We start from the raw sequence: 27253 nt of genomic DNA, 5'->3' as shown, positions 1-27253 counted from the left end.
AGGAGGAGAAGGATTGCAGAAAAGGCTAGAGGCTAACCTGGGATACATAGTAAATTCCAGTCCAGCCTGGACTACATTTCAAGACCCCTCAACTTAAAAGAAAACAACCCCACCCATGGGGACCCGCCAAACAATTCACATGTTCAGAAATAAATAGGTGTAATAAAGAATTTAAAACAAACAAACACACCAGGCGTTGTGGCACGTGCCTGTAATCCTAGCATTTGATAGGCTGAGTCAGGAAGATGAGGAGTCCCAGGCTAGCCCGGGTTCCGTAAAACCCCGTTTTCAAATAAACAAATGCAAAAGCGCGTGTGTTCCAGCGAGGACACACTTGCTTTAAAAACATCTGTCCGTCTGCGACATGGTGAGTTTGGCTTCTTTTCTAAATCGGTGTGTTTATCGTATACCTGTAAAAACACGATCAACCAGGGGCCTCCGTGGTTTGCCATAGACACCCTTTGCATAAAACCGGCTAAGAAGCTTCCATTCTGGAAGGCCGCCAGGAAAAATGAGCCAGAAATTGAAATTGATCGCTATTTGTGGTGTTTTGCTTTAAGATAAGATTAGGGAGCCTAGCTAGCCTCAGACTCCTGGCCTCCTGGTCCAGCCTCCTACAGATTGGGATTAAGAGTATGTAACACTACAACCAAGTGATTTATTTCTTTTATTTTTGAGACCGGCTCTCACTCATCACTATGTAGCCCTGGAACTCACTGCAGAACAGGCTCGCTGGCTTTGAACTCGCAAAGACCCTCTGCCCCCGGTGTGCTGGAGATAAAGGGCATGCAACACTAGCCCCAGACCCAAGTGATTTATTGTTATTGCATCTTAAGCGGTAATGAAGATTCTGGAAGGGATAGGGAGTTCAAAAGTGCTAAAGACAGGGGATTCCCGCCTGGAGTACGTCTCCACGCCCCTCACTCCAAAGACCCTGACACTATTTGCAAAGCTAAGCGGTAGAATCATCGCGCAGAAAATGGGTGAAAGACAGAAAAACCCCTCTTCCCCCAAGAACGTGTCTGCGGTGGATCTGGGGAACCTTACGCTTACTTTGCTGAAGGCTTCTTCAGCACCCAGGCAGCTCAAATTCCACTTGCTCCCACCTAGACTCCCGGGGGCTGGGGAGGGGGGCGGGTCCTGGACTTGAACTTGGTTCTTAGGGCAGTACACCAGGGTATGCGCCATCTCCTCCTTTTTACAGGTGAGAAAACAGGCTGCAGCGAGATTGAGCAACTGCGCCTAGGGCGCCGGGCTCACAAACGCCATTGTCACCAGGGCCTTTGGAGTTTGTGTTTTCCAGGATGCCCAGCGGGGGTCTGAGGGGGAGTCCCGACTTCGGGAAGCAGGAAGGAGATGAAAGGAAGATGCTGAGGGCTCGACCGAGATGGATGGGGACCCCGGAGTTGCGGCCTCCCGTGGGACTGAGGGTGGGTTTCTGTTACGGGGCGGGGAGCTCGGCAGCTGGGGCGGTGGGACGCCTGGGGACAGGGCAGCCTTACCTGTCCCGGCGCTAACCTGCTGTCTGGCTCGGAGGTGGCGGCGTCCCATGCTTTTCTGGGTCCCCTCTTTCTGTGCCCCACCCTGAGGGGGGCGTGAGGGTGGGCGTGGGGCGCCAGGGACCGGCCGGACCTGTGGGACACGGGGCTCGGGCTGTCTGAGGAGCCCGTCACCTGAAGCAGCCGGCTCTTCCGGGGCTGGGACACCTGTGGGCGGCGGGATCCTGTGTCCCTGCAAGCTCATAAATACTGCAGCGCATCGGTAGCCGAGAGGACCGTGAGGGCAGCTGGCGCGCCCCTGAGGGTGAGCCGGTGTCCCCTTCCCGATTGCGCCCCCCACCCCACACCCCAGCTTTCGGCCTTCGGCGGACCGTTCCTTCAGACCCGGGGCACCTGTCCAGGTCCCGAGGGCAAGTGGACCGAACTTCAGAACCTCAGCCGGCCCGAGAGCTGAGGAGAAACCGGGGTTCAGGCACATGCAGGTTCAGGGCTGGGGAGGCAGCTGGGATGAGGATGGAGCCCCGGGAGGAGAAAGCCCTGAAGACAAGGCGGGATGCTGAGGGGAGGAATGAGAAGCTGCTCCAGACGGGAGCAGCTGATGAGGAATTTGGGAGTAGAGCTGGGATTATCGGTTCCCGAGGAATAAGTGGAAATCTGAGGATGAACTACAGAGGCTGAGGGTACAGCGGGACGCTAAGAATTTGGGGAATAGATCGATAAGAGGAGATATTGGGGATGGAGTTGTCAGAGGCATCCCCGCCCCCAGCCACCCAGCGCCCTCCCAGAACCAGGAGCCTGGGCCGGAAGGGTTCAAACGCAGCTGCATCTCGTCCTAGCCGTGCCGTTGAGTCACTCGGTTGCTCAGTTTCCTATATGTGACTGGGGTGGTGATGTCTGTCGCCACCACCGCATAGGAATGCTGTGAGGCCTCCTGCCATTAATCTATGCAAAGTGCCGAGCAGCGAGGTTCAGAAACCTCATTAATTATTCTCTCACCAGCATCTCCTTCACCACTCCCCTCAGAGACGTTTCAGCCATTCAGCCTTCCTCCCCCACGGACATCCTGACAGACGGACAGAGGGCCCTGCCTGGCATCGGTCCATTCTTCATCCTCTGTGGGACCCACCAACGGAATTTGATCCCACCCCTGCGTTCCTCGATACCTCCCATCATCCCCCTACCATGAGCCCCTTTCTTGGAGGCTGGCTCTTCTGTCTGCTACTGCTTTTCTCCCTGGGAGTCCAGGGGACCCCAGAGTATCCTCGTGCTACACCGGAGCAAGTCCATCTGTCCTACCCCGGTAAGTGTTCCTGACCCCTCCCTTCATTCTGCTGCCCCTTCCTTAGTCCTGAGGGCCTCTGTTGGGTGAAGGGCTCAGGAGAAGCCCAGGCTGTGTCTTGCTCTTCCAACCTCAGTGGTCTGCCTCTGTGAGATGGGATTTCAGCAGACTGGCGTCCCCATTGTGTGGGGGAAGAACGATGGTAATCAGCTCCTCACAAGCTGCTGTGCTCCAGCTCTGAAGGACTGTCCTGGCTCTCTGCCTGGCCATCTTACCTCAGGGCCTGGCATGTTATCACACTGGCTTCTGAAACCAATTGTGGAAGAAACCAGTAAATGATGGTGGGGAACGAGAGAAAGGAGCCACCTCTTTCTCCTTCCCTCTTTTCTTCTTTCTGGCCGAAGAAGGTTCTCTTCCACCTCCTCTGGTTTTTGGAAATAGGTTCATGTAGCCCAGGCTGGCCTCAAATTTTCTTTGTAGCCCCGGATGGCCTTGAGTTCCGGAACCTCCTGCCTCTACCTCCCAAGTGTTTATTTTATTCTTTTCAGAATTTCTCACACTTGTAGCCTAGGATAGCCGGAAAGGCTCCATGACCCTTCCGCCTTAGCCTTTCAGGTTGTAGGAGTCAACTACTATGCCTGCTTTTTTCTTTTTCTTCTTTCCTCTCTTCTTGTTCTTCTTGTTCTTGTTCGTGCCCCTCCTCTTCCCTCCCTCCCTCCCTCCCTCTCTCTTCTTTTTGAGACTAGGCCTTAGGGATCAAACCCTTGCGCATGTGGGGCAAGCACTCCGGCAAACTGAACTATCTTTAGGCCAATTTTTAAACATCTGATCTATTAAGACAAGATAGAGTCTCCATCTGTAGCCCAGGCTAGCCTTGAATTTTCAATCCTCCTGCCTCAGCCTTCCAAATGTCAGGATTTCAGTCATGGACCACTACTTCAGGCTGAGAAGATCTTTTCTTTATTAAGAGGTGATGGCAGCAGGGTGAGGCGACTCTCTAATCCCAGCACTCAAAATGTGAAGGCTGTGTAAGTCCTGAGTTCAAGACCAACTTTGGCTAAAGAGAAAATCTGAAGCCAGCCTGGGCTATAGGAGACCCTGCCTCAGAATAAATGAATAAATACATAGATAGATAGATAGATAGATAGATAGATAGATAGATAGATAGATAGATCCATTGGATATGCTATCTCACACCTCTATGCCCAGCACTTAAGAAGTAGAAGCAGGTGGATTGGTTCAAAGCCAGCCTTGACTACCTAGTGAGTTTCAGGCTAGCCTGGGCTATATGAGATCCTGTCAAGAAAACAAAGGAAGTTAGGGGCTATATGGACTCTCTGTGTCCAGAGTACCTGGGTTCAAATCCCAGGTTTGTTACTTTATCTGACAAGGTACATGGGCACTGAGGGCCAGCAGGGTGCCAGGACCTCATGGGCGGATGTTATGGGTTACTGGTTGCTTTCTGTGGAGTCTCAGGACTGAGCTCCAGTGTAGAAGGGAGGCTCTCGCCCACCTCTGTATTAGAAGTGAGTTGTGCCACTAGAGATAACTGCCAACCTCGGGGAACTTTGACTTACGTGCCGGCTTCGTTTATGTGTGTTGATTTGTTTCGACTCAAAAAACATTTCAAGATAGTGAATTTCACATTTTCCTTAGAGTTTTTTTATTACATGCATTTATTTGTTTTGTGTGTATGAATGTGCATGTGTATGTGCCTGCTGTGTGTGCATTGTGAGTGCTTGTGTGTGTGTCTGTGTGTGTGTGTCTGTGTGAGTGAGTCTGTGTGTATGTGTTTGTGTGTGTGCTTATGTGAGTATGTCTGTATCTGTGTCTCTGTGTGTATGTCTATGTGAGTGTGTCTGTGTGAGTGTGTCTGTGTGTGTGTGTTTGTGTGTATGCTTATGTGAGTATGTCTGTGTCTGTGTGTGTGAGTGTGTCTGTGTCTGTGTGAGTGTCTGTGTCTGTGTGAGTGTGTCTGTGTGAGTGTGTCTGTGTGAGTGTGTCTGTGTATGTGTCTGTGTGAGTGTGTGTTTGTGTGTGTGCTTATGTGAGTGTCTGTATGTGTGTTTCTGTGTGTGTCTGTGTGTGTCTGTGTGTGTGTCTGTGTGTCTGTGTGTCTGTGTGTGTGTGAGTGTAGGTCAGAGGGCAGCTCTCAAGAGTCAGGTCTCTTCTTCTTCCGTGGGAGTCCCAGGACTGAACTCAGGTCCTCAGGCCTGGTAGCAAGCACTCTAACCACTCAGCCACCTGGCCAGCACCATGACATCTGCATATGTTTATATCCTGTCACCTTTGCCCTCTCCATCCTTCTGATCCCTCCTCCCTCTCTTTCACTGGTCCTCTTCCCCCTCAAACAATGTCCCTCTGCTCTCATATGGGCATGTATATGTGCCTGTGATTGGCCAGATCTAGATTCTCCATGTGAGAGAACATGGTCTGTCTGTTGTTCTTCATCTGAGGCATCCTCTCTCCCCTCCCTTTCACATTGCTTCCTCTCCTTCATAGTCTCTCTTCTGCTTGTGTGTTTTAAGGTTTTATATATATGATATATGATAGAATAGCTATAATATAGAATATAAGATATAGGATGTTTATATACAGAATAGTTATATAGAGAACATATAAAATGTATATTATACAATATATGTATACTATCTAATTATATAATAATAAAATTATTATACATAATTAACATATATTTAACTCTGGATTCTACATATGAGAGAAAGTATGATATTGCTCCATCTCTGTCTTCTCTCTATCCCTCCCTCCCTCTCTCTCTCTCTCTCTCTCTCTCTCTCTCTCTCTCTGTAGTTTCACCATCTATCTCAGGCTTGCTTTGAGCTCGCAATCCTCTTACCTTAGCATCCTAAGAGCTGCACTCAAAGTGTGCATGAGCATGTGGTGTGTTTGTGTGCATGTGCAAGTGTGTGTGTGTGTGTGTGTATGTGCCTGTGTATGTCTGCCTATGTAGTAGGTACATGTGTGTGTGCATGTGTGTGTGTGTGTGTGTGTGTGAGAGAGAGAGAGATGTCTATATAATCTCACATCTTCATATTTATCATGTTAAAAATGAAAACCTAGGCCAAGTATAGTGCTATACACTTTCAATCCCAGCACTTAGGAGGCAGAGTAACCTAGATCTCTGAGTTTGAGGCCAGTCTGGTCTACATAGGAGGTTCCAAACCAGTCAGTGCTACACAGTGAGACTCTAGCTTAAAAGAGATGGCTCAGTGGTTAGAAGCACTGCCTGCTCTTCCAGAGGTCCTGAGTTCAATTCCCAGCAACCACATGGTCAACCATCTGTAATGGGATCCAATGCCCTCTTCTGGTGTGTCTGAAGATAGCTACAGTGTACTCATATGCATAAAATAAATCTTTAAAAAAAGGAAAAATGAGAGAGAGAGAGAGAGAGAGAGAGAGAGAGAGAGAAAGGAGGAGAGGAGAGGAGAAGAGAAGAGAAGGAAAGGAAAGGAAAGAAAAAAACCCAGAAAAACAGGGAAAAGAAAACCAGCTAGGTATAGCCTCGTAATCTCAGGACGCTGGCGGCTGAGGCAGGAGGATCAGGAGCATCTGATCTGAGCTGAGGTCTAGGCTAAGCTGGGCAACATGAGTCCTGTCCAGGAAGAGAAAGTAATGGGGTGGGGGTGGGGTGGCAGGACACTGACAGCTTGGGTTGGAGTTGCATGGTGGAGCCCCTGCTGCCTGGAGTTCATCTCCAGCACTGGCAAAAACCAACTCCACAAGGAAGGGAACAGTAGCAAACCCTCTGTAAATGTCATTTTTATTGAGTGAGAAATATTTCTACCAAAGAAGAAAGCTAATGAAGAATACCATTGTTCAATGTTTAAAAGAATTATGATTTATTTATTTATTAGTGTGTGTGTGTGTGTGTGCATGTGTGTGACCGCACACGTGCGCACACGCACATACAACGATGCACGTGTGGCGGTCAGTGAAGAGAATCTTAATGACTCGCATGTTTTCAAATCTCTCTCCCTTAATGTTTTGTACTTAATGCTGTGTGTGCAGGTGGAGGTCTGAGCACAGCTTTTAGGACCTGGCTCCTTCCTTCTGCCACACGGGTTCTGTGGTTCCACCTTGGTAGTCAGAGTGGCAGCAGGTGGCTTTAGCCACCGGGCTCTTTAATGTCAGCCAGAGTTTCTGCTGGGTTTGCCTCCTGTTCAGTCTGTCTGTATCCACTGCTCTGGGTGTATTGAGGAAGGAAGTGCTATGGTTTGTGAGAGCTGTGGCTTCTTTTCCTTGAAACTACATCAAAATATAAACATATGCTTGTTTCTCATTGGTCAAAAAGGTAAAGCTTTTAACTCTGAAGTAATCTGAGACTTCTGGAAGAATTCCCATGGTGGTAAAGCCACCTGGGCCTGGTCGTGCATGCCTGCGATCGCAGGACCCTGAAGGCTGAGGCAGGAGGACACTGAGTTCAAGATCAGCCTAGACCTTGTCTCAAAAATAATAATAGTATTTAATTCCAGCACTGGAGAGGCAGGGGATCTATAAGTCCGAGGCCAGTGTGGTCTACATAGTGTGTTCCAGGCCTGTCTCAATATATATCATTTATAATGATAATAATATAAAATATATAATTAATAATAATGATAATATACGGAGACTTACTCTACTAAGGTAGAGTCTGGCCAGAGGTCATACAACTTAGAATAATGTTAATATTAACAGAGTCTACTATCTTTCTTTAAAGCTTCTAATTTAATTTAGTTTTTCATGTAAGTTTTTTTTTTCAAAAATTTGGGCATGCTATATTTTGGATTATTGATTGATTGATTGATTGATTGATTTTGTCGTTTTGAGACAGTCTCACTATGCAGCCATAGCTGATCTGCAAGTCACTTTGTACACCGTTCTGTCCTCAAACTCAAAGAGATCTGCCTGCTTCTGTTCCCTGGGTGCTGGGATCAAAGGTGTGTGCTGTCATGCCTGGTTGAATTCCTTATTTTTTAATAATTTGTTTTTTACTATTCTGTGTATGGCTGTTTTACTTGTGTGTGTCTGTACACCATGTGTATATGTGTGGAGGCCAGAAGAGGGCATCTGACTCCTCTTGAGTCAATGTGTGGGTGCTGCGAACTGAAGCCAGGTCCTCTGGAAGAGCCGCCAGTTCTCTTAATCACTGATCCAGGCCTCTGACATCTTTTTACTGTTGTCGGTTTGGAGACAGAATCTCATGCAGTTCAGACTGGCCTCGAACTCTCTATGCAGCCAAGAGAGATAGCCTCTTAAACAACACTGGTAGGATTATTTAAAATTGAGGGGGCTGGAGAGATGGTTTAGTGGCTAAGAGCACTGGCTGCTCTTTCAGAGGACTTGGGTTCGGTTCTCAAGACCCACATGCCGGCTCATAACCATCTGTAACGTCAGGACCAGGGGATCCAGTACCCTCTTCTGATGTCCGTGCGGTCGTCAAGCATACATGTGGAACACAGGCACATATACATGCAAACACTGATGCACACACACAAGGAAAACCTTAAAGAGAAAAATGTGAACTGAAAAGCGACAGTTAAGCTATGGCCCCGTTGGTGGAACACTTGCTCAGTCTGCTGAGGCAGGAGAATTGCTGAACTCGGGATCATGAAATCAGATTAGCTCTAAAGAAACCCGTGTGAAAACAAAAGGAAAACCAGGTATGGTAACACTGTGAGTTCCAGGCCATCCAAGGTTACTGAGTAAGACCCTAACCCTAACAAAACAAGGCAAACACTGAAGGCGGAGAATGGACATTTGGCACAATTCTGGTTAGACTCAGGCCTCACTCAAACGTCCCCACGGTCACCACTAATTTTAGCCCCAACCAAGGATCTCACTTAGATTTAGGGATGGTGCCTTCTACAACTCCTACTGCTGCTTAGACTGGACCCATAGCCCAGGCTGGAAATCCTCCTGCCTCAGTTTCCTGAGTGCTGGCACCGCAAGGCCACGCACCATCACACCCAGCACTTAAGACCTTTTCTTTTGTGACCTTTGTGTTTTCTGAGTATTGGTTATTTTGTAAAATGTCACTACTTTAGGTCTCTTTGCTACTGTTTCAAGGTTAGTACTGAGGATGTATCGGGGCAAGAAGACTGTGGCTGTGTGTGTGTGTGTGTGTGTGTGTGTGTGTGTGTGTGTGTGTGTGTGTGTGTCTTCTCCGCAGGTGGCCCCAGAGGGTCTGTGGTGTAGACATGGCTGCTGGGTCTGCGGTGTAGACACGCCTGCGGTTGCCGCATGTGACCCTGATTCATTGGCTGCCTGAGCCTGTGCCTGCTGGGTCTATCCACTGTAGAGCCTTTATTCGCTCCCTTGTAGCTAATGAATAGCTCGGGGAGAGATTGCTCAAGAAGATGCAAGTCCTGTTTCTCCACAAATTTCACCCAGTGGTTTCAGCAGCCATCAGCGACTCCTGGCTGCAGCGATTCTTAGTGTCGTGCCTGCCTAATGCGGACTTTAAATTTCTTTTATTCCCTCTTTCCAGATATATGTGTGATGACAGAGGAAACTCCGCCTTCTACATGCTAGCCAAGGGCTGTGCTGTTGAGCCATGACCCCAGCCCCTCACTGGGGGATTCTAGGCAGGGGCTCTACCACTGAGCCATGACCCCAGCCCCTCACTGGGGGATTTTAGGCAGGGGCTCTACCACTGAGCCACGACCCCAGCCCCTCACTGGGGGATTCTAGGCAGGGGCTCTTCCACTGAGCCACGCCCCCAGTCCCTCACTGGGGATTCTAGGCAGGGGCTCTACCACTGAGCCACGCTCCCAGTCCCTCAGTGGGGGATTCTAGGCAGGGGCGCTACCACTGAGCCACGCCCCCAGTCCCTCAGTGGGGGATTCTAGGCAGGGCCTCTACCACTGAGCCACGCTCCCAGTCCCTCAGTGGGGGATTCTAGGCAGGGACTCTACCACTGAGCCACGCTCCCAGTCCCTCAGTGGGGGATTCTAGGCAGGGGCGCTACCACTGAGCCATTCCCCCAGCCCCTCACTGGGGGATTCTAGGCAGGAGCTCTACCACTGAGCCACGCCCCCAGTCCCTCAGTGGGGGATTCTAGGCAGGGTCTCTACCACTGAGCCATGCTCCCAGTCCCTCAGTGGGGGATTCTAGGGAGGGGCTCTACCACTGAGCCACGCCCCCAGCCCCTCACTGGGGGATTCTAGGCAGGGGCTCTACCACTGAGCCATGACCCCATTAAATTGAAATTTTGGTGTTAGGAAGAGCCATCCCTCCCTCCTGCCTACTTCATTCATTCCTTTAGCCAATAACTTTGTTCCATCACAGATATGTGACTATTTCTTTAATTCTCCGGGGGGGTGGGGTGGGGGATTCAGTACTATCATTGTTTATTGTTGTTCACGATGTTTCAGATATGGTCTCGGAATTTGTTTGCGTTGGGGTGGTGTGTGTGTGTGTGTGTGTGGTGTGTGTGTGTGGTGTGTCTGTGTGTGTGTGTCTGTGTGTGTGTGCGTGTGTGTGTGTGTGAGGGGGGCGTGGGGGAAGATTATGAGTATAATATAATCCTGGAAGTTAGATTAATACAAAAAAGATCAACCTGGAGATGTGTCAGCTCTTACTATTGTGCTAGATCCTATTCTCTATCCTCACCCCACACCCACTCACCTTCCTGTGGTCTGTCTTTTTAGCTCCTGAGGTGTCCTTTCTGTATTGCCTTAGTAAGTGTGGGCAGTGGCCTTCATAGCTCTACATCCCCATATGACCTTGTTTTATGTCTGACACTCACCTGGTAGTCCAGGCTGATCTCAGACTCCTGTATCAGGTTCCCAAGCTTACAAGTGTGTACCAGCATGCACAGCTCATCTCTCTCTCTCTCTCTCCTCCTTCCCTCCCTCTCTTCTTTCCTCCCTTCTTTGCCCCTCTCTCCCTCCCATCCTCTCTCCTTCCCTCACTCACTTCCTCTCTCCTCTCTCCTTCCTTTTTCCCCTCCCCCTCTACCTTCTTCCTCTCTCTCTCTCCCTCCCCACTCCCACCTCCTTCCTCTTTCTTTTTTGTCAGGTTCTCCCTCTTTTGCTTGGGCTGTCCTCAAATCTGCCACCCTCTAGCCTGCCTCCCAAGCCCTGGCTCACAGATGTGCACCATGTCAGTTGGCCTGCACTAGACGGATCCGTGTCCTTAACGTTACAGTATCACCTGGTATTTTTACTTACTGTTGTTCTATTTGGTGTTTGGAGACAGCTGACCTGGAATTCACTGTGTGGCCTGGCTTTGAACTTGTAGAATTGCAGGCCTCCTCCCTACCCCTGGCTCTGCACGATATTTTGTTTACTACTTGTGCGTGACCAAGGGGACAAGCTCATGTGTGGAGATCAGAGGACAACTTGCATGAGTTGACTTCTCTCCTTCCACCATGGGCTCCCAGGATTACTCAAGTGCTTAGACTTCACACCAAGTGTTCTGACCAGCTGAGCTTTACAGGGTTTCTCTGTGTAGCCCTGGCTGTCCTGGAAACCACCCCTCCCCCCATAGGCCAGGCTGGCCTTGAACTCAGAGATCCTCCTGCCTCTGCCTCAGGAGTGCTGGCATTAAAGGCTTGCGCTGCCTCAGCCCAGCCCTCTTGGTATTTTTAAAGCCTCGATTGTGTTGCTTGGTTCTTGATTTGAGAATTACAAAGTAGTTATTGTATTGCTATGTATTGGGTTGCATATTCTCCTTCTGAAGCCCCTCTTCTTCTTGGGAGTTCTTTTGTTTTTTAATAAAATCTGTTTGTCTTGCAAAAGGAAGGAAGGAAGGAAGGAAGGAAGGAAGGAAGGAAGGAAGGAAGGAAGGGGAGAGAGAAGCCAGATGTGATGGTATGCACCTTAAATCTAGCACAGACGGGGCAAGAATGGACAGATTTTTAATTTAAGACCAGCCTGGTCTATCTAGCAACTTTCAAGCCACTGGGTACTGCTCAGCAAGAGCTTGTCAAGAAGAAGAAGAGGAGAAGGAGGAGGAGGGGAAGAGGAGGAAGAAGAAGAAAAGAAGAAGAGAAGGAAGAAAAGGAGAGAGAAAGAGAGAGAATTAAAAAACCTGGCCTATGCTATAAAAAAAACCCACTGTGGAACAATTTGTTCCAGAGCCAGGTATGGTGACTGACTGATGTCACCCAGGTGGAGGCAGAGGGACTCAAGGCTAAGCTGGACAACATGACAATTTCCAAGCTAGCCTGGGGTACAGTAGGCAACCCTGTCCTTCCTCACAGAGTGAACTGCAGTTTTCTCCTGCCCTACAGCTGGCCTTTGCCCTCCACTGTCTACCTAGCTGGCCTCCAGATACCCGTCTGGGGCTCTCAGATGATATCATGAGTGTGCCATGTTGGCTGCGGGCTAGCATACAGTGAAGAAGAAAATAGGGACATTGACTCAGTCCATAAACCTCACTGTGTTGGACATTGTTGTCAGTTCTTTGCCTAAGGTTGTCCCTCCTAGTCACCAAAGATGGCTGCCAGGGCATTCTCAGGATGCCAAACCTAGGAAGCGCCAGTCACCTCCACACAAAGGAACAAGGTCGTAATAGTGTTTGTGCAGAACCTCAGGCACACTGTAAGTCACCTGTTGATGACTCAATGCTCAACGCAGTGTACTGGAAAGTAGCTATTGTATTGCCATGTTTGTTTGTTTGTTTTGCCTTAACTTTTATTAGTTTGTATTAATCATACGTCATAAGCTTCATAATAACACTTTCTTTTTTCTTTCCCTTTCTTTTTATTAATTTATCCATTTTGGTGTATGTGTGTTTAAGACATTTCTTTATTTTATGTAAATGAGTACACCATAGCTGTCCTCAGACACACCAGAAGAGGGCATCAGATCTCATTACAGATGGTTGTGAGCCACCATGTGGCTGCCGGGCTTTGAACTCAGGACCACGGGAAGAGCAGTCAGTGCTCTTAACCGCTGAGCCATCTCTTCAGCTCCCTACTTTGGTAGCTCTGGGTGTTCTGGAACTGGATCATAGATCAGATTGGCCTTAAACTCCGAGATCCACTTGCTTGTGCTTCCTGAGTGCTGGGACTAAAGGCATGTGTGGGCAACCATCGCACAGCTCATCATGCCATTTCATGCATGTATATAATGTATGGATCACATTCACCCACCACTCACCCTCTCGGGTTCTATCCCTACCTCCAATGGCCCCCTTCCTCTTCTAACTAGTCTTTCTGCTACCTTTATATCTTTTGGGCATTTGTGTGTGTGTGTGTGTGTGTGTGTGTGTGTGTGTGTGTGTGTGCATGTATATGTGTATATGCACAAGTACATATATGTATGTGAGTATATGTGTGCGCACGTATGTGTACATACATTGTGTGCACGCACATGCACATGTGTGCATATTCAAGTGTGTATATATATGTGTGTGCACATGTATGTGTGCGTGTATGGTGCTTGCGTGTGCGCGCGCGTTTGTGTGTGTGTGTGTGTGTGTGTGTGTGTGTGTGTATGTGTGTGTGTGTGACCCTATGAGTTTCTTTAGGGATGTTCACAGGAGCATGGGTGAAGGGTTATTCACAGGAGCATGAGAAAAATGTAGATCCTTAGGGAAGGGCTTGACCCAAGTGTGAGGCCCTTTTTCCTCCATGTTTGATTTTTTTTTTTTAAATTTAAACAAGAGTATTGCTATGAAGCCCAGGTTAGCTCAGAATTTGTTATGTAGTCAAGGCCGACCTAGAAATTCCAATTCTCTTGCCTCAGTCTCCTGAGTGCTGTTATATGATGCTGGGTTTGGACCAAGAGCTTTGTGCAGACTGGACAGGCACTCTACACACGGAGACACATTTCCGGATCCTCTCCTGAAATTGTATTTGTATCATCTTGTTTCATGTGTATGGGTGTTTTGCCTGCATATATGTCTATAAACTATGTACATGTCAGGCGCCCTCAGAGACCAGAAGAGGGCATTAGATCCCCAGGAACTGGAAGTACAGACAGTCGTGAGCTGCCTTGTTGGTGCTGGGAACTGAACTCAGGTTCCAGAGGTGGAAGAGCATCCGGTGCTCTTAATCACCAAGCCATCTCTCCAAATATTTTTATAAATTCATTTATTATTTTGTTCGTGTGGGAGGGAGGCAGACCCTTGCTAATGTACACATGTCAAGGGCCTTTGTTTTTAGACAAGGTCTCACTATGTAGCCCTGGGGGGCCTGCAGTTCTCTATGTAGACCAGACTGGCATCAAGCCAGGATTAAAAATCGCCCAGCTGAGAGGACAATTTTGGAAGCCATGTAGGTCTTGGGGATGGAACTCGGGTCATAAGGACTGAGCCATTGTGATAACCTGTTTCTCTCCTCAGGTTTTCAACTCATAGTTGCTTGAATTCCAGGACCTGGAACCCAGGATACAACCTGCCAATTGTATTTGTATGCTTCCGTGCTTCCGCACAACGTTGTAGGATAAATAACCCTATTCCGTTTCACAAGCGGGAAAAGGGAAGCCACTCCGAAGGGAAGCCAGCTTGGAAATAGCAGAGGGACTGGACTGAACAGCAGCTTCTAAGTGTCACCCCATTCCTGCCTGATAACCTGTTTAGGCTCCTCTCTGACTCTTCTCTCCTCAGGTGAGCCAGGCACCATGACTGTGACCTGGACCACGTGGGCTCCAGCCCGGTCTGAGGTGCAGTTCGGCACGCAGCTGTCTGGTCCTCTTCCATTGCGTGCCCATGGCACCTCCAGCGCCTTTGTGGATGGAGGAGTTCTGCGGCGCAAGCTCTACATCCACCGTGTGACGCTGCGGAAGCTGTTGCCAGGGGCCCACTACGGTGAGATGACCCAGGGTGGGTAAGAGGGAGGAGCGTTCTAGAAGCTACAGAGATCTGTGGCTGAGGCTGGGCTGGCGGTTCATCTGAGACAAGGGATATGAGACCCTTGACTTGGTGTCGTGATACGGGCCTGTGATCCCAGCACTTGGGAGGAGCCAGGAAGATTCGAAATTCCAGGTTATCCCGGGCTACAAAGAAAGCCAGGGACTAGCCTGGGCTACCTGAGAGGTCTCTAATAATGATATTAATGATGATGGTGTTCCTTAGGTTTCCTTCCCTCTCCAGCAGCCTGAGTGTAGGGCCTTGTGGGAAGGTCCTGGTCCCTGCCTCCTCACCTGACGGAGGTATTTTTTTTTCTTCCCTCAGTGTACCGTTGTGGCAGCTCTCAGGGCTGGAGCCGGCGATTTCGCTTCACGGCTTTGAAGAATGGAGTCCACTGGAGTCCGCGCCTGGCTGTGTTTGGGGACATGGGGGCTGATAACCCGAAGGCCCTGCCCAGGCTGCGGAGGGACACCCAGCAGGGCATGTTTGATGCAGTGCTCCATGTGGGTGAGGCACCGGCGAGGGTGCGCCTGGAGGCTGGCGGACTGTATGCCCATCAGTCCAGTGCTAGAACGGGCTAGGGGCTGAGGGTAGGAGCCGAGGCTAGTCCCAGATATGAGGTCCCTATAGATTCCAGCATTGGTTCTCTATTTCTTATTATTGGTTTTAGAGGTGAGGCTCATCCAGAATACACAGAAATGTTATACTAAATTAAGATGAGTGCCTGTAATCCCAGCAGTGGATAGGTAGAGGCAGGAGAGTTGCCCAGAATTTAATGACAGCATGAATAGCTTAGTGAGAGCTTTAAAAGACAAAACAAAACAAAAACAACAACAACCAAAATCCCAAGGGCTATTGGCAGCATGGTTCAGTAGTAGAGCGCCTCCCTAGAATCCCTCAGTGATGGGTTGGGGGCGTGGCTCAGTGGTAGAGCCCCTGCCCAGAATCCCCCAATGAGGGACTGGGGGCGTGGCTCAGTGGTAGAGCCCCTGCCCAGAATCCCCCAATGAGGGACTGGGGGTGTGGCTCAGTGGTAGAGCCCCTGCCTAGAATCCCCCAGTGAGGGGCTGGGCTGGGGGTGTGGCTCAGAAGTGAAGCGTCTTTGCCTAACGTTTAGAATATTCTGAGTTCAATCTCTAGCAATTAAAAAAAAAAAAATGCCTAACAAAATCAGCATCAAACTTGACCTAGCTGTGTTCTGTGAGCAAACAAGATGTAGAGACAGGCTGCTTCAATGAGAGGGTTCAATGAGGTAAGAGGTCTTGATCCTAGAGAAAACAGAGCTGGCCCTCACTTTCTTTATCCCTACTACCCTTCAGGAGACTTTGCCTACAACATGGACCAGGACAATGCTCGCGTTGGGGACAGATTCATGAGGCTCATTGAACCTGTTGCTGCCAGCCTGCCGTACATGACGTGCCCTGGGAATCATGAACAGCGCTAGTGAGTATGGAGGGCTGCAGGGGTGGGCGAAGGCCAGATTAGTGAAAACAATCGGGTCCTTGCTAGAGTCTCACTTAAGTCCCTCATGCTGCAGTGTCTCATCTGTGGTAGGAAATGAAGAGATAATGTCGGGGCTGGGAGCCGGGCTGTGGCCTGAAAGTTGAGAGTTAGGAAAAGGTGGCTGCATCCAGGTCCTCACTGTTTGCTCTTTATATTTTTCCCATTTCCAGCAATTTCTCTAACTACAAGGCTCGCTTTAGCATGCCAGGGGACAATGAAGGCTTGTGGTACAGGTAACGTGGAGGGTGCTGGGGGATTGGACCGACTCCCTCGAAGGATGCACGAGGCAGTCTTCTGATCTCTGACTCTTACCCTTTGACCCCTGTAGCTGGGACCTGGGTCCCGCCCATATCATCTCGTTCTCCACTGAGGTCTATTTCTTTCTCCACTATGGTCGTCACCTGGTTGAAAAGCAATTCCGTTGGCTGGAGCGTGACCTCCAGGTAGGCCCAGTTATGAGCCCCACTTTGGTCTCTTGGCCCCCGTTACCGCCCCCTCACTCCGATCTCTTTCTCTAGAAAGCCAATAAGAATCGGGTAGCCCGGCCGTGGATCATCACGATGGGTCATCGGCCTATGTACTGTTCCAACGCGGATCTGGATGACTGCACGCGGCACGAAAGCAGGGTGAGGCCCCTTTCCTGGGCTCAGTGAGACTCAGTGGGAGGATGGGCCCAGGCTCCTCCTCACCTCCCCGCTCCTCCCACCAGGTCCGCAAAGGCCTCCAAGGCAAGTTGTTTGGGTTAGAGGACCTTTTCCATAAATACGGTGAGTGATCCTGAGGGTCCCCGGCCCCATCTCTCCCTACCCAGGAACCTACTCATCTCTCTTTCTGCCTTAGGCGTGGATCTGGAGTTCTGGGCTCATGAACACTCTTACGAACGACTATGGCCAATTTATAACTACCAGGTGAGGCCCAGGAAGGACTTGGGACCAAGTGGCTCATGCGGTCAGACCCTCTCCAGGGCCTGATCGGCTGTGACCCGTCATCTCCTCATCTTGTCCTCTAGGTATTTAATGGCAGCCTAGAGAGGCCCTACACCAACCCTCGAGGCCCAGTTCACATCATCACAGGATCTGCGGTGAGCAGGTGGGAAGGGACTAGTCCAGGTGTGCAAAGCATGATGGGAGCAGCCGCCATTGTATGCCGAGCTGGGAGACTGGGTGTTGCTGTCGGTGTGTCCATCAGATGGGGCATCAAGTCTAGGTTAGGAAACATAATCGGGGATTAACAGTGGTTGGAAGCCCTCTGTGGTGGTACGGGCTCCAGCATTCAGGAGACAGGAAGGCAGAGGACTGCCCTGAGTTCAAGGCCACACGGTAATTCTGGGCCAGCCTGGGCTACAGTGCGAGACCTTATCTCAAGAAACTAAACAGGACCTGAAAGATGATGTCTCAGTGAGTAACTGTATTCGGTGCCTCGCCTTCTGACCTGAGTTCAATTGTTCAATTTCCAGGACTCAAATGTGGAAAGAGAATCATACACACACACACACACACACACACACACACACACACACACACACACACACTACTATTGGTGGCATCTTTATCCACAAAGCCACCTCACCAGCCCATCCTTCTTAAATCCTTTGTATGACCTTAGAGATTGTTCTCCACACACAAAGGAATAATTGTCTAGACAGAAACATTATTGAATCACTCACTTAATAAAAATGACTTAAATCACCCTTCACAGCCCACTGGGTTTTAACATCGGCTCGAAACAGCATCACTTAGGAAACTTTCTTTCTCTCTCTCTCTCTTTTTTTTTTTTTTTTTTTTTTGGGTTCTTTTTTTCAGAGCTGGGGACCGAACCCAGGGCCTTGCACTTCCTAGGCAAGCGCTCTACCACCAAGCTAAATCCCCAACCCCTCTCTTTTTTTTTTGATCAGTTGCTATTATTTTTGCTTTGGGCTTTCCTGAGGCCCACTGAGCAACACTGAGGCAAAGTATTGCTATGTAGCCAAGGCTGGCCTTGAGTTCACCGGGAAGTAGACAGTTCCACTCATATGAGCAAATTACTCTTTTTTTTTTTTTTTTTTTTTTTGGTTCTTTTTTTCGGAGCTGGGGACCGAACCCAGGGCCTTGCGCTTCCTAGGCAAGCGCTCTACCACTGAGCTAAATCCCCAGCCCCCAAATTACTCTTCCTAATGCAGGCAGAAAAATCGGAAAGTTTTTTTCTAAAGTGCCCCATTTTCTCTACTGGCATTTTCTGCCTTGTCACCCTATCTACCCTAGGCACTGGTTTTTATTTAATTCACTAACTAATCCTGAGACCAGTTCAGCTAGTCAAACTTGATGTCTGGTTACTATATAGTTCAAGTTGACCTTGAACTTTATAACTAAATTTTTATTTATCATTTTGTTATTCGTGTGGGCATTTTGCCTGCGTGTGTGTATGCACGCCATAAGTATACAGTACCAGAGGGGTTCTGAGAGACAGCTGTGAGCTGCTGTGTGTGCTGAGAACAAAACCCAGGTCCTCTGCAAGAGCAGCCAGTGCTCTTATCAACTCTGACCTTGAACTTCTGATCCTCCTGCCTCCACCTCTGAGGTGCTGTGATCGCAAGGCGCACACCACCGTGCCTGGTTTTGTGTTGTGATGGGGTTGAATTTAGGGTGCTGTGCATGCTGGTAAGCATTTCATCAGCTGAGCTACAACCCCTGCCCAGTTTGTTTTTTTTTTTTAAAGATTTATTTTATTTATATGAGTACACTGTAGCTGTCTTCAGACACCAGAAGAGGGCATCGGATCCCATTACAGATGGTTGTGAGCCACCATGTGGTTGCTGGGATTTGAACTCAGGACCTCTGGAAGAGCAGTCGGTGCTCTAAACCACTGAGCCATCTCTCCAGCCCCAGTTTTGGTTTTTTTTTGGGGGGGGTCTCTGTTTTCTCATTTGTTTATTTTTTGTGTGGGGTACCCATGTGCTGGTGTTCACGTGTGGAACTTAAGAGGACGCCATGCTAGACTGGTTTTCTGCTTTTCACATGGGGATTCTGAGGCCCAAACTCCTGTTATTAAGCTTGGAAGTATCTTTATCTGCTGGACCATCTTATCAGTTTCCAGTTTTTCTTCAAGACGGGGTCTTACTCTATAACCCAGGCTGGTCAGGACCTGAATATGTAGATCAGACTGGCCTTACACTTGGCGATCCTTGTGTAGCAACCTACCATCTGCCGGGATTGAAGGTTTATAGCCGTTGCGTTGAATAATAAAAAAGGAGTCACCATTCCACACTAGCCCTGGCTACTCCCTGGCCCCAGCGGTCTCGCTGCCTTCATGGCTAGCCGCATGCAGAGACCGCCCATCTCACCGCTCTCTTCCTGCGGACTCATATTCCCAGCCATCTGCCCCCTGTGGTTATAGTCCCAGGAACCTGGTAAAAATCAAAACTCTAGAGGCTTGTAGTTTATCAATCAGATTTATATCAATAAGTTCTCAACCCACAAAATGCCCAAAGAACTCTGAGCCAAGTGATATTGATATGAGCTGCCCACTTAGATTAGACAAATTGTCCTATAATAATCCATCCCTTATATGGCATTCATAGCTACCTGCGGCTATTTAAAGACACACGGATCTGGGTCGTCCTTCTCTTCCTCCATTTTCCTTCCTATTCCTCTCTCCTATCTCTCCCACCTCTCAAACACTCAGCACCCACCCTCCTTTTTTTACTGTCCAATCACAGGCTCTAGCCTTGTCTTTCCCCCGCCCTCACCTGCTTACAGACAGCAATCTACCTGTAGCCAAGTTGTAACTGAGCCGGGGGGCCTGGCCTGACGCGTGGTTTTGCTTGTTTGTTTGATGTTATTGTTTTTCTGTCTGTGTCCGCGCTTGTCTGACTCTCTGTCTTCCACAGGGTTGTGAAGAGCTGTTGACTCCCTTTGTCAGGAAAGCCAGACCGTGGAGCGCCGTGCGTGTGAAGGAGTACGGCTACACAAGGATGCACATCCTTAATGGCACCCACCTGCACATCCAGCAAGTGTCTGATGACCAGGTCTGTGGGGGGGCATCCTGGGTTACAAACTGCACAGCTTAGTTCAGTGTATGTGGGAACCGAGTGGTTAAAATCTTAGACTCAGAAGTAAACCATGCTGATCACGGGAGCATGACCTCTAATGCCAGCACTAGGGAGGCAGAGGCAGGCAGATCTGTGAGTTAAAGGTCAACCTGATCTACAAAGCAAGTTCCATGAGAGCGGGGACTACACAGAGAAACCCTGTCTTGGAAACAACAAAACAAAACAACAAAACACATCAATAAACTGGGTGTGGTGGTGCATAGCTAAAACCCCATCACTTGAGAAACTGAGGTGGAGGAACTGGGGTAGTAACTCAGTGGTAGGGTACTTCCATAGAACCCCCCAGTGAGGGGCTGGGGCGTGGCTCAGTGGTAGAGGCCCTGCCTAGAATCCCCCAGTGAGGGGCTGGGGGCGTGGCTCAGTGGCAGAGGCCCTGCCTAGAATCCCCCAGGGAGGGGCTGGGGGCGTGGCTCAGTGGTAGAGTCCCTGCCTAGAATCCCCCAGTGAAGGGCTGGGGGTGTGGCTCAGTGGTAGAGGCCCTGCCTAGAATCCCCCAGGGAGGGGCTGGGGGCGTGGCTCAGTGGTAGAGCCCCTGCTTAGAATCCTCCAGTGAGGGGCTGGGGCGTGGCTCAGTGGTAGAGCCCCTGCCTAGAATCCCCCAGTGAGGGGCTGGGGGCTGTGACTCAGTGATAGAGCCCCTGCCTAGAATCCCCCAGTGAGGGGCTGGGGGCTGTGACTCAGTGATAGAGCCCCTGCCTAGAATCCCCCAGTGAGGGGCTGGGGACATGGCTCAGTGGTAGAGCCCCTGCCTAGAATCCCCCAGTGAGGGGCTGGGGGTGTGGCTCAGTGGTAGAGTCCCTGTCTAGAATCCCCCAGTGAGGGGCTGGGGGCTGTGACTCAGTGGCAGAGCCCCTGCCTAGAATCCCCCAGTGAGGGGCTGGGGGCTGTGACTCAGTGATAGAGCCCCTGCCTAGAATCCCCCAGTGAGGGGCTGTGACTCAGTGGTAGAGCCCCTGCCTAGAATCCCCCAGTGAGGGGCTGGGGCGTGGCTCAGTGGCAGAGCCCCTGCCTAGAATCCCCCAGTGAGGGGCTGGGGCGTGGCTCAGTGGTAGAGCCCCTGCCTAGAATCCCCCAGGGAGGGGCTGGGGGCGTGGCTCAGTGGCAGAGCCCCTGCCTAGAATCCCCCAGGGAGGGGCTGGGGGCTGTGACTCAGTGATAGAGCCCCTGCCTAGAATCCCCCAGTGAGGGGCTGTGACTCAGTGGTAGAGCCCCTGCCTAGAATCCCCCAGTGAGGGGCTGGGGCGTGGCTCAGTGGCAGAGCCCCTGCCTAGAATCCCCCAGTGAGGGGCTGGGGCGTGGCTCAGTGGTAGAGCCCCTGCCTAGAATCCCCCAGTGAGGGGCTGGGGGCGTGGCTCAGTGGCAGAGCCCCTGCCTAGAATCCCCCAGGGAGGGGCTGGGGGCTGTGACTCAGTGATAGAGCCCCTGCCTAGAATCCCCCAGTGAGGGGCTGTGACTCAGTGGTAGAGCCCCTGCCTAGAATCCCCCAGTGAGGGGCTGGGGCGTGGCTCAGTGGTAGAGCCCTGCCTAGAATCCCCCAGTGAGGGGCTGGGGACATGGCTCAGTGGTAGAGCCCCTGCCTAGAATCCCCCAGTGAGGGGCTGGGGCGTGGCTCAGTGGTAGAGCCCCTGCCTAGAATCCCCCATGAGGGATTCTCTGCCATAAAGGGCAGAGAACAGAATCTCACTGGGGGAAGTAAGAATCATACTTGTCACTGTGAAACAGGAGAAAAATCAGGTGCCTCATGGGAGTAAGGCAGATGCATATATCGTGGACATGAAGAATAACAGTCCAGTTTATATGTGTGTGTGCGTGCGTGTGCGTGTGTGTGTGTGTGTGTGCCCATCTATGCACACAGAGAACAGAAGAGGGTGGCTGGTTAATTTCCCCTATTTCTCTCGCTGAACATGAGGCTAAGCTAGCAGTCAGCAAACCTCCCCCCTCCCCCCCCCCCAGCATCCTCCTGTCTCCACTTCCCTTGGAAACCAAATTACAGACACACACAGGAAAACAGGTTTTTCACTTCTGTGCTGAGACCCCCAAATCCAAACTTCATGATTATTAAGCAAATGCTCCTAACTCTTGAGCCATCTTTCTAGTCCCACGCCTGACTTTTATTTGGTGCTGGGGATCTGAACTCAAGTTCTCCTGCTTGGCCAGCAAGATCTTTATGCACTGGACCCTTTCCCCAGCTCCTCGCTGTACTACTACTACTACTACTACTACTACTACTACTACTACTACTACTACTACTACTACTACTTACTATCATCATCATCATCATCATCATCATCATCATCATCATCGTAGCAAGCTAGGTGTGGTAGTGTACTTGCAAGGCAGGAGGATCAGAATATGAGTTCAAGACCAGCCTGGGCTTCACAGCTAGACATTGTCTCAAAAAGAACAAAAGTACAAGATAAGATAAAAGTTAGAGTCTAGTGAACACCTCTGTGCTCCAGGCACAGGACTGGGTTGCCTGGTACTGTGAAAGCAGTTTACCCTCAGTGTGATTCCCCACAGGGACAGGTTTCTTTCTGTGTCATAGATGAAGGAACCTAGGCTCAGAGAGGGAAATGATTTTCCCAGGTCGCACAGGTTCCAGACAGCAGAGCTGTAATCTGACCCGCAGACCACATTCTCAGCACAGACAACCATCGTTAAAGAGCAGAGCACAGACTTCCTTGTCTCTGTGGTCACCGTGGCCCCGCAGCTATCTTAATGCTCCCTCTAATCTGCATAAGAAGGCAGCTGTGCAAAAGGACATGTGCGTAAGTCAGATCCTGAGTACACTGGAATGCAGGGTCTTCACCACATATCCCACATGAGGTGGTTTGCGGCTCCATTGGTAGAGCCATTGGGTATCAAACATGTTGTTCTGGGTCTGATCCTCAGCACCACATAAATGGCGGCCACACCCGGAAGCCCAGAGCCTAAGAGAGTCAAGGGAGATACTCAAAGTCACCTGGGTTGGTTCTATACTGAGTTCAAGGGCAGCCGTGATACATGGATTCTGTCTCAAAACTAAAACCTAAACCAACCAGCCAAACAAACAAACAAACAAAAAGCCCATCCATTAGAAATAGCAGTTACTACTGTCTCAGGCAAGGAGTTAAGATTCATTCTTTTTTTTTTTTAAAAAGATTTATTTATTTATTATATATAAGTACACTGTCGCTGTCTTCAGACACACCAGAAGAGGGCATCAGATCCCATTACAGATGGTTGTGAGCCACCATGTGGTTGCTGGGAATTGAACTCAGGACCTCTGGAAGAGCAGTCAGTGCTCTTAACCACTGAGCCATCTCTCCAGCCCAAGATTCCTATTCTTATACAGCCCAGGCTGACCCCTAAGTGCTAGCATTGTAAGTGTATAATGTACTACATATACCATGACTCCTTGCTTTGTCTTGGCTTTTCCTTTCTCTTTTTTTTTTCGGGGGGAAGCTTTGAGGGGTGCTTCTGAGGCAGGGTTTCTCTGTGTAGCCCTGGCTATCCTGGAACTTGCTCTATAGAACAGACTGGCTTCAAACTCACAGAAATACACCTGCCCCTGCCTCCTGTGTGCTGGAATTGAAGGCGTGGTCCACCACACATCTGGACTTTGCAAATGAGGAAAACTGAGACCCAGAATTAGATGCTGGGACTCATCCAAGGTTATCTTCCCTTAGAGGCAGCAATGGGGTTTGAATCAGGCCAGCTGGCCCCACCAACCAGGTTTTCCTTTCTCACTGCCTCCCATTTCTGACCTTCACAGGATGGGAAGATTGTGGATGACGTCTGGGTGGTTAGACCTTTGCTTGGCCGGATGATGTACCACTAAGACCGGTGTGCCCCTCATGAAGACATTTTGCTGCTGTGACCAGGCAGTACCTTGGCCTGGGAAGGGAGTCAGGGCAGGATCCCACTCCTCCACCATCCAGAAGCCTGAGGGTACAGCCTTGAGAGAGGCCAGACAGCTCTTGCCTCCTGGAGAGGTGGGAGCCCAGGCTGGTTGGAGAGGGAGGACAGGTATGTGGGCACCAGCAGGGCTGACTGCCAGCATAGTCCTACCCTCCGGCATCACTGACAGGACCAGGGACTCAAGGGCCTCAGAATAAAGAAGCTTAGAGCCGTTGCTCCCTGGACACAAACTTCCACTTGAGCCATCTGTCCCTTTGCCCTCTCCTGAAGGGTGTCCTGTGCCGGGATCAGCAAAGTGGGCACAGCCCTCACAACCGGACTTGCCAGCAGGTTACTCCTAGTTCTTTCTGCCTTGCATCTAGTCCCTTGCCTGGCTTCTGTGCTGATAGCCCACGATGTCCCTTGGTGCCTCAATTTCCCAGCCAGCACTATCTTTTCCAGGAGGAGAGGATAGTAACACTTTTACTCCTTATCCCCCAAGGCAAAGCTGGTAAGCCTCAGGGGCACACAGACACGCTACATTCTTCCACACGGCACCTCTCTTTTTCCTCTCCCTTTTTACATGTCCTACCATGATTTATTGAGCATCTATTAGGTACCGAGGCTAGAACAAGACAGATCTCTCCCCTGTAGTATGGACATGGAATCAGGACTTGAACAGCAACTCCCTTACAAGGGATAAGAGATCAGGGGGAAGAAAGGAAGGGGAACAGTGACAGTTTGAAGGGAGACAGCTGACCTTTGGACAAAGTTGAGGAGCAAGGACACAGGTGACACAGGACGGGCAGTCCCAGAGCTTGGCCAGAGCAAAGGCCCTGAGGCAGAGCTGCACTTTCCCCATTGGCTGAGGAGGCTGTTGTGGCTGTCACAGAAAAACAATGAGGGAGAAAGAGAAGAGGATGGAGCAGTGGTGGTTACGCAGAGCCTTCTGGGCCACCATGAGGACTTGTGAGGACTTCGGATGGAGCCATGGGATGCTGAAGGCTGACCCCTGCAGATTCCTGGCCCTGTGGGTTACCTCATCGCTGCCCTCCATTGTGCTGAGCAGTGCGTTTTTCAGCCTCCTCAGGTCTAAGCCTCACTTGCCTGTCACTAAACCCAAGGCTCATGGACTTCGTGGAAGTTTCTGGAACACATCAAGTACTTTACCTGTGCAAAGCCAATGCACATACCGACCTATGTTTCCTTCCTATTGCTCCCTCCTCAAAGCCTGCCCTGATGAGTCCTGTTGGAGTCCAGGTCTCTGGGATCCCCAAAACCTTCACTGTCTGCCTTATTCACCAGCCATTGTCTGTGTCCTTCCTAGGGTCAGGACTCGGTGACGGTGGCACTTTGTTTCCACATGAGCCTATCATTCCCTCTAATCCTCCTGGGGTCCTCGGTGTCCCCTCTCCCCGGCCCTGCACATTCTAGCTCATTGCTACTCCGAGATGGGTGTCTCTCGGTCTCCTGTCGGACTGTCAGTGCTAAGGAGGACAGGGCCAAAGTGGCCCAGCACAACAAGAGGCCCTAGGAAGGTTCTCACATGCCAAGCTCTGACTTGGCCATGTCAGGGACAGCGATGAATCAGAAAGAGAAATCAGGTCACCCAACCCAAATGATGTACGAGGAGAGAATGCTGACCGGCGAAGGCATGCTGGGGAGAGCCACGTCAAGGCTGTGGAGGTAGCACAGGGTGCCACTGTGTAAGCTGCGGACCTGCCTGACAGGGAGAGTCTACAGAGGGCAAAGACCGACAGGGAGGCAGCACAAGGGAGCTGAGCCCAGCTTTGCCACTTCCAGTGTGACAACTTCGAGTCATGGTCCTCTGAGAACCTGTTTCTTCATCTGTATGGAGAGGAAGAGCCTTGGGAGGCAGCCTTGAATGGAATTAAAAGCTCATCACCAACCTGCATTCTCTTCTCTCTTCTTCCTCCTCCCTTCCCCTTCTCCTTTTCTCTCATCTTGCTTTCCTTCCTTCCTTTCAACTCCAAACCCCATGTCCTCTCCTATATCAGATCATTAACAAACACTCCAATTTCTGTTTTATCTGTCATGACAGTGACATATTTCCTACCTTCCCCATGGGCTGGCCTTGATCTAGTGATCGTCCTACCCCAGCCTCTCCTGGGATGGAATGACAGGCATGTGCCTTTGTTCCTGGCTGCCCTTTTTTGTTGTTATGTTTTTATTTATTTTTATTTTATGTGTATGAGTGTTTTTCTTACATGCATATCTGTGTACCACGAACATGCCTGGTGCCCATGGAGGCTGAAAAAGGGCATCAGATTCCCCTGAGGCTGGAGTTACAGATAGTTTCGAGCCACTCTGTGGCTGCTGGGAACTGAACCTGGGTCCTGTGCAAGAGCAATCAGCGCTCTCAATTGTTGAGCCATCTCTCCAGCCCGCTAGCTGCCTTTTTATTTATTTTTATTTTATATTATTTCAGTTTACCCATACAAGGTCTCACCGTGTGTCCCAAGGGAACCCCAGATCAAGGGCTGGTGTGACAGGCCATGCACCACACCACCATGCCCATCTCAGGACACATGCATATCACCATGTAAACACATTTCTATCTGTTCTATGTCAGCTTTAAAATCGGAACTCCAGGAACCACAAGGATTTCTTGGATTCTGTTGCCTCCCCAGTCCAGGTCCCTGGTCCATAGTTAGGTGTCCAGTGCATACTGCTGGGTACCCGAAGAAAGAAACCAGAAGGGTCGCTTCCATGTTTAGCCCAGCCCATCACTTCAGAGCCTCACACAGAACAGCGAGGCCTCTGCTCCAAGTGACTCACAGAAAGGCCAGCCACTGGAGCCACAGCCTGGTGAGAGGGAGACCCACACCCAGGAGGCCACGCTGCCATATCTGGTCTATGTGCCCTGAGTGGAGACCCTGAGGTTTTGGAAGGAATCGCTGAGCACGGAAATGTTATCGCAAGCCTCAGGAGAGTTTGTGACCTGTTTTTCCTGCTCGCTGAAGTGAACATGGCCGTTGTGCCTTCTTTTCATTTTTAAAAATAAGCTTTAACTTGGGGAATGGTTCTCACAGAAAACTGGAAAGATAAAAGAGTTCCCACAGGAACCTCGCGCCTGGCTTTCTTTTATGATTAAAATCTCATATGATAGTACATTTGTTTGTGGTTTCATTGTTTGGTGGTTTGGGAGCCTCTTTTAAAGGACTTGTTTTTATCTTCGGTGCATGA

At 50.1% G+C, this 27253-nt stretch overlaps 1 protein-coding gene across 1 annotated transcript; it reads left to right on the top strand.

The window, feature by feature from the left end:
* Positions 1 to 1494: 1494 nt before the first annotated feature.
* Positions 1495 to 27178, top strand: Acp7 (acid phosphatase 7, tartrate resistant). The gene is made up of 12 exons (XM_039100849.2): positions 1495 to 2799; positions 14335 to 14535; positions 14902 to 15084; positions 15897 to 16020; positions 16251 to 16313; positions 16409 to 16523; positions 16599 to 16706; positions 16790 to 16847; positions 16921 to 16988; positions 17090 to 17161; positions 19946 to 20083; positions 23922 to 27178. The coding sequence occupies exons 1-12, from the start codon at positions 2682 to 2684 to the stop codon at positions 23985 to 23987; spliced, it is 1314 nt and encodes a 437-aa protein (XP_038956777.1). The 5' UTR covers positions 1495 to 2681; the 3' UTR covers positions 23988 to 27178.
* Positions 27179 to 27253: the final 75 nt, after the last annotated feature.

The sequence above is a fragment of the Rattus norvegicus genome, chromosome 1 (genome assembly GCF_036323735.1).
Source record: "Rattus norvegicus strain BN/NHsdMcwi chromosome 1, GRCr8, whole genome shotgun sequence".
Classification (NCBI taxonomy): domain Eukaryota; kingdom Metazoa; phylum Chordata; class Mammalia; order Rodentia; family Muridae; genus Rattus; species Rattus norvegicus.
This window is presented reverse-complemented; position numbering and strand designations above follow the sequence as displayed.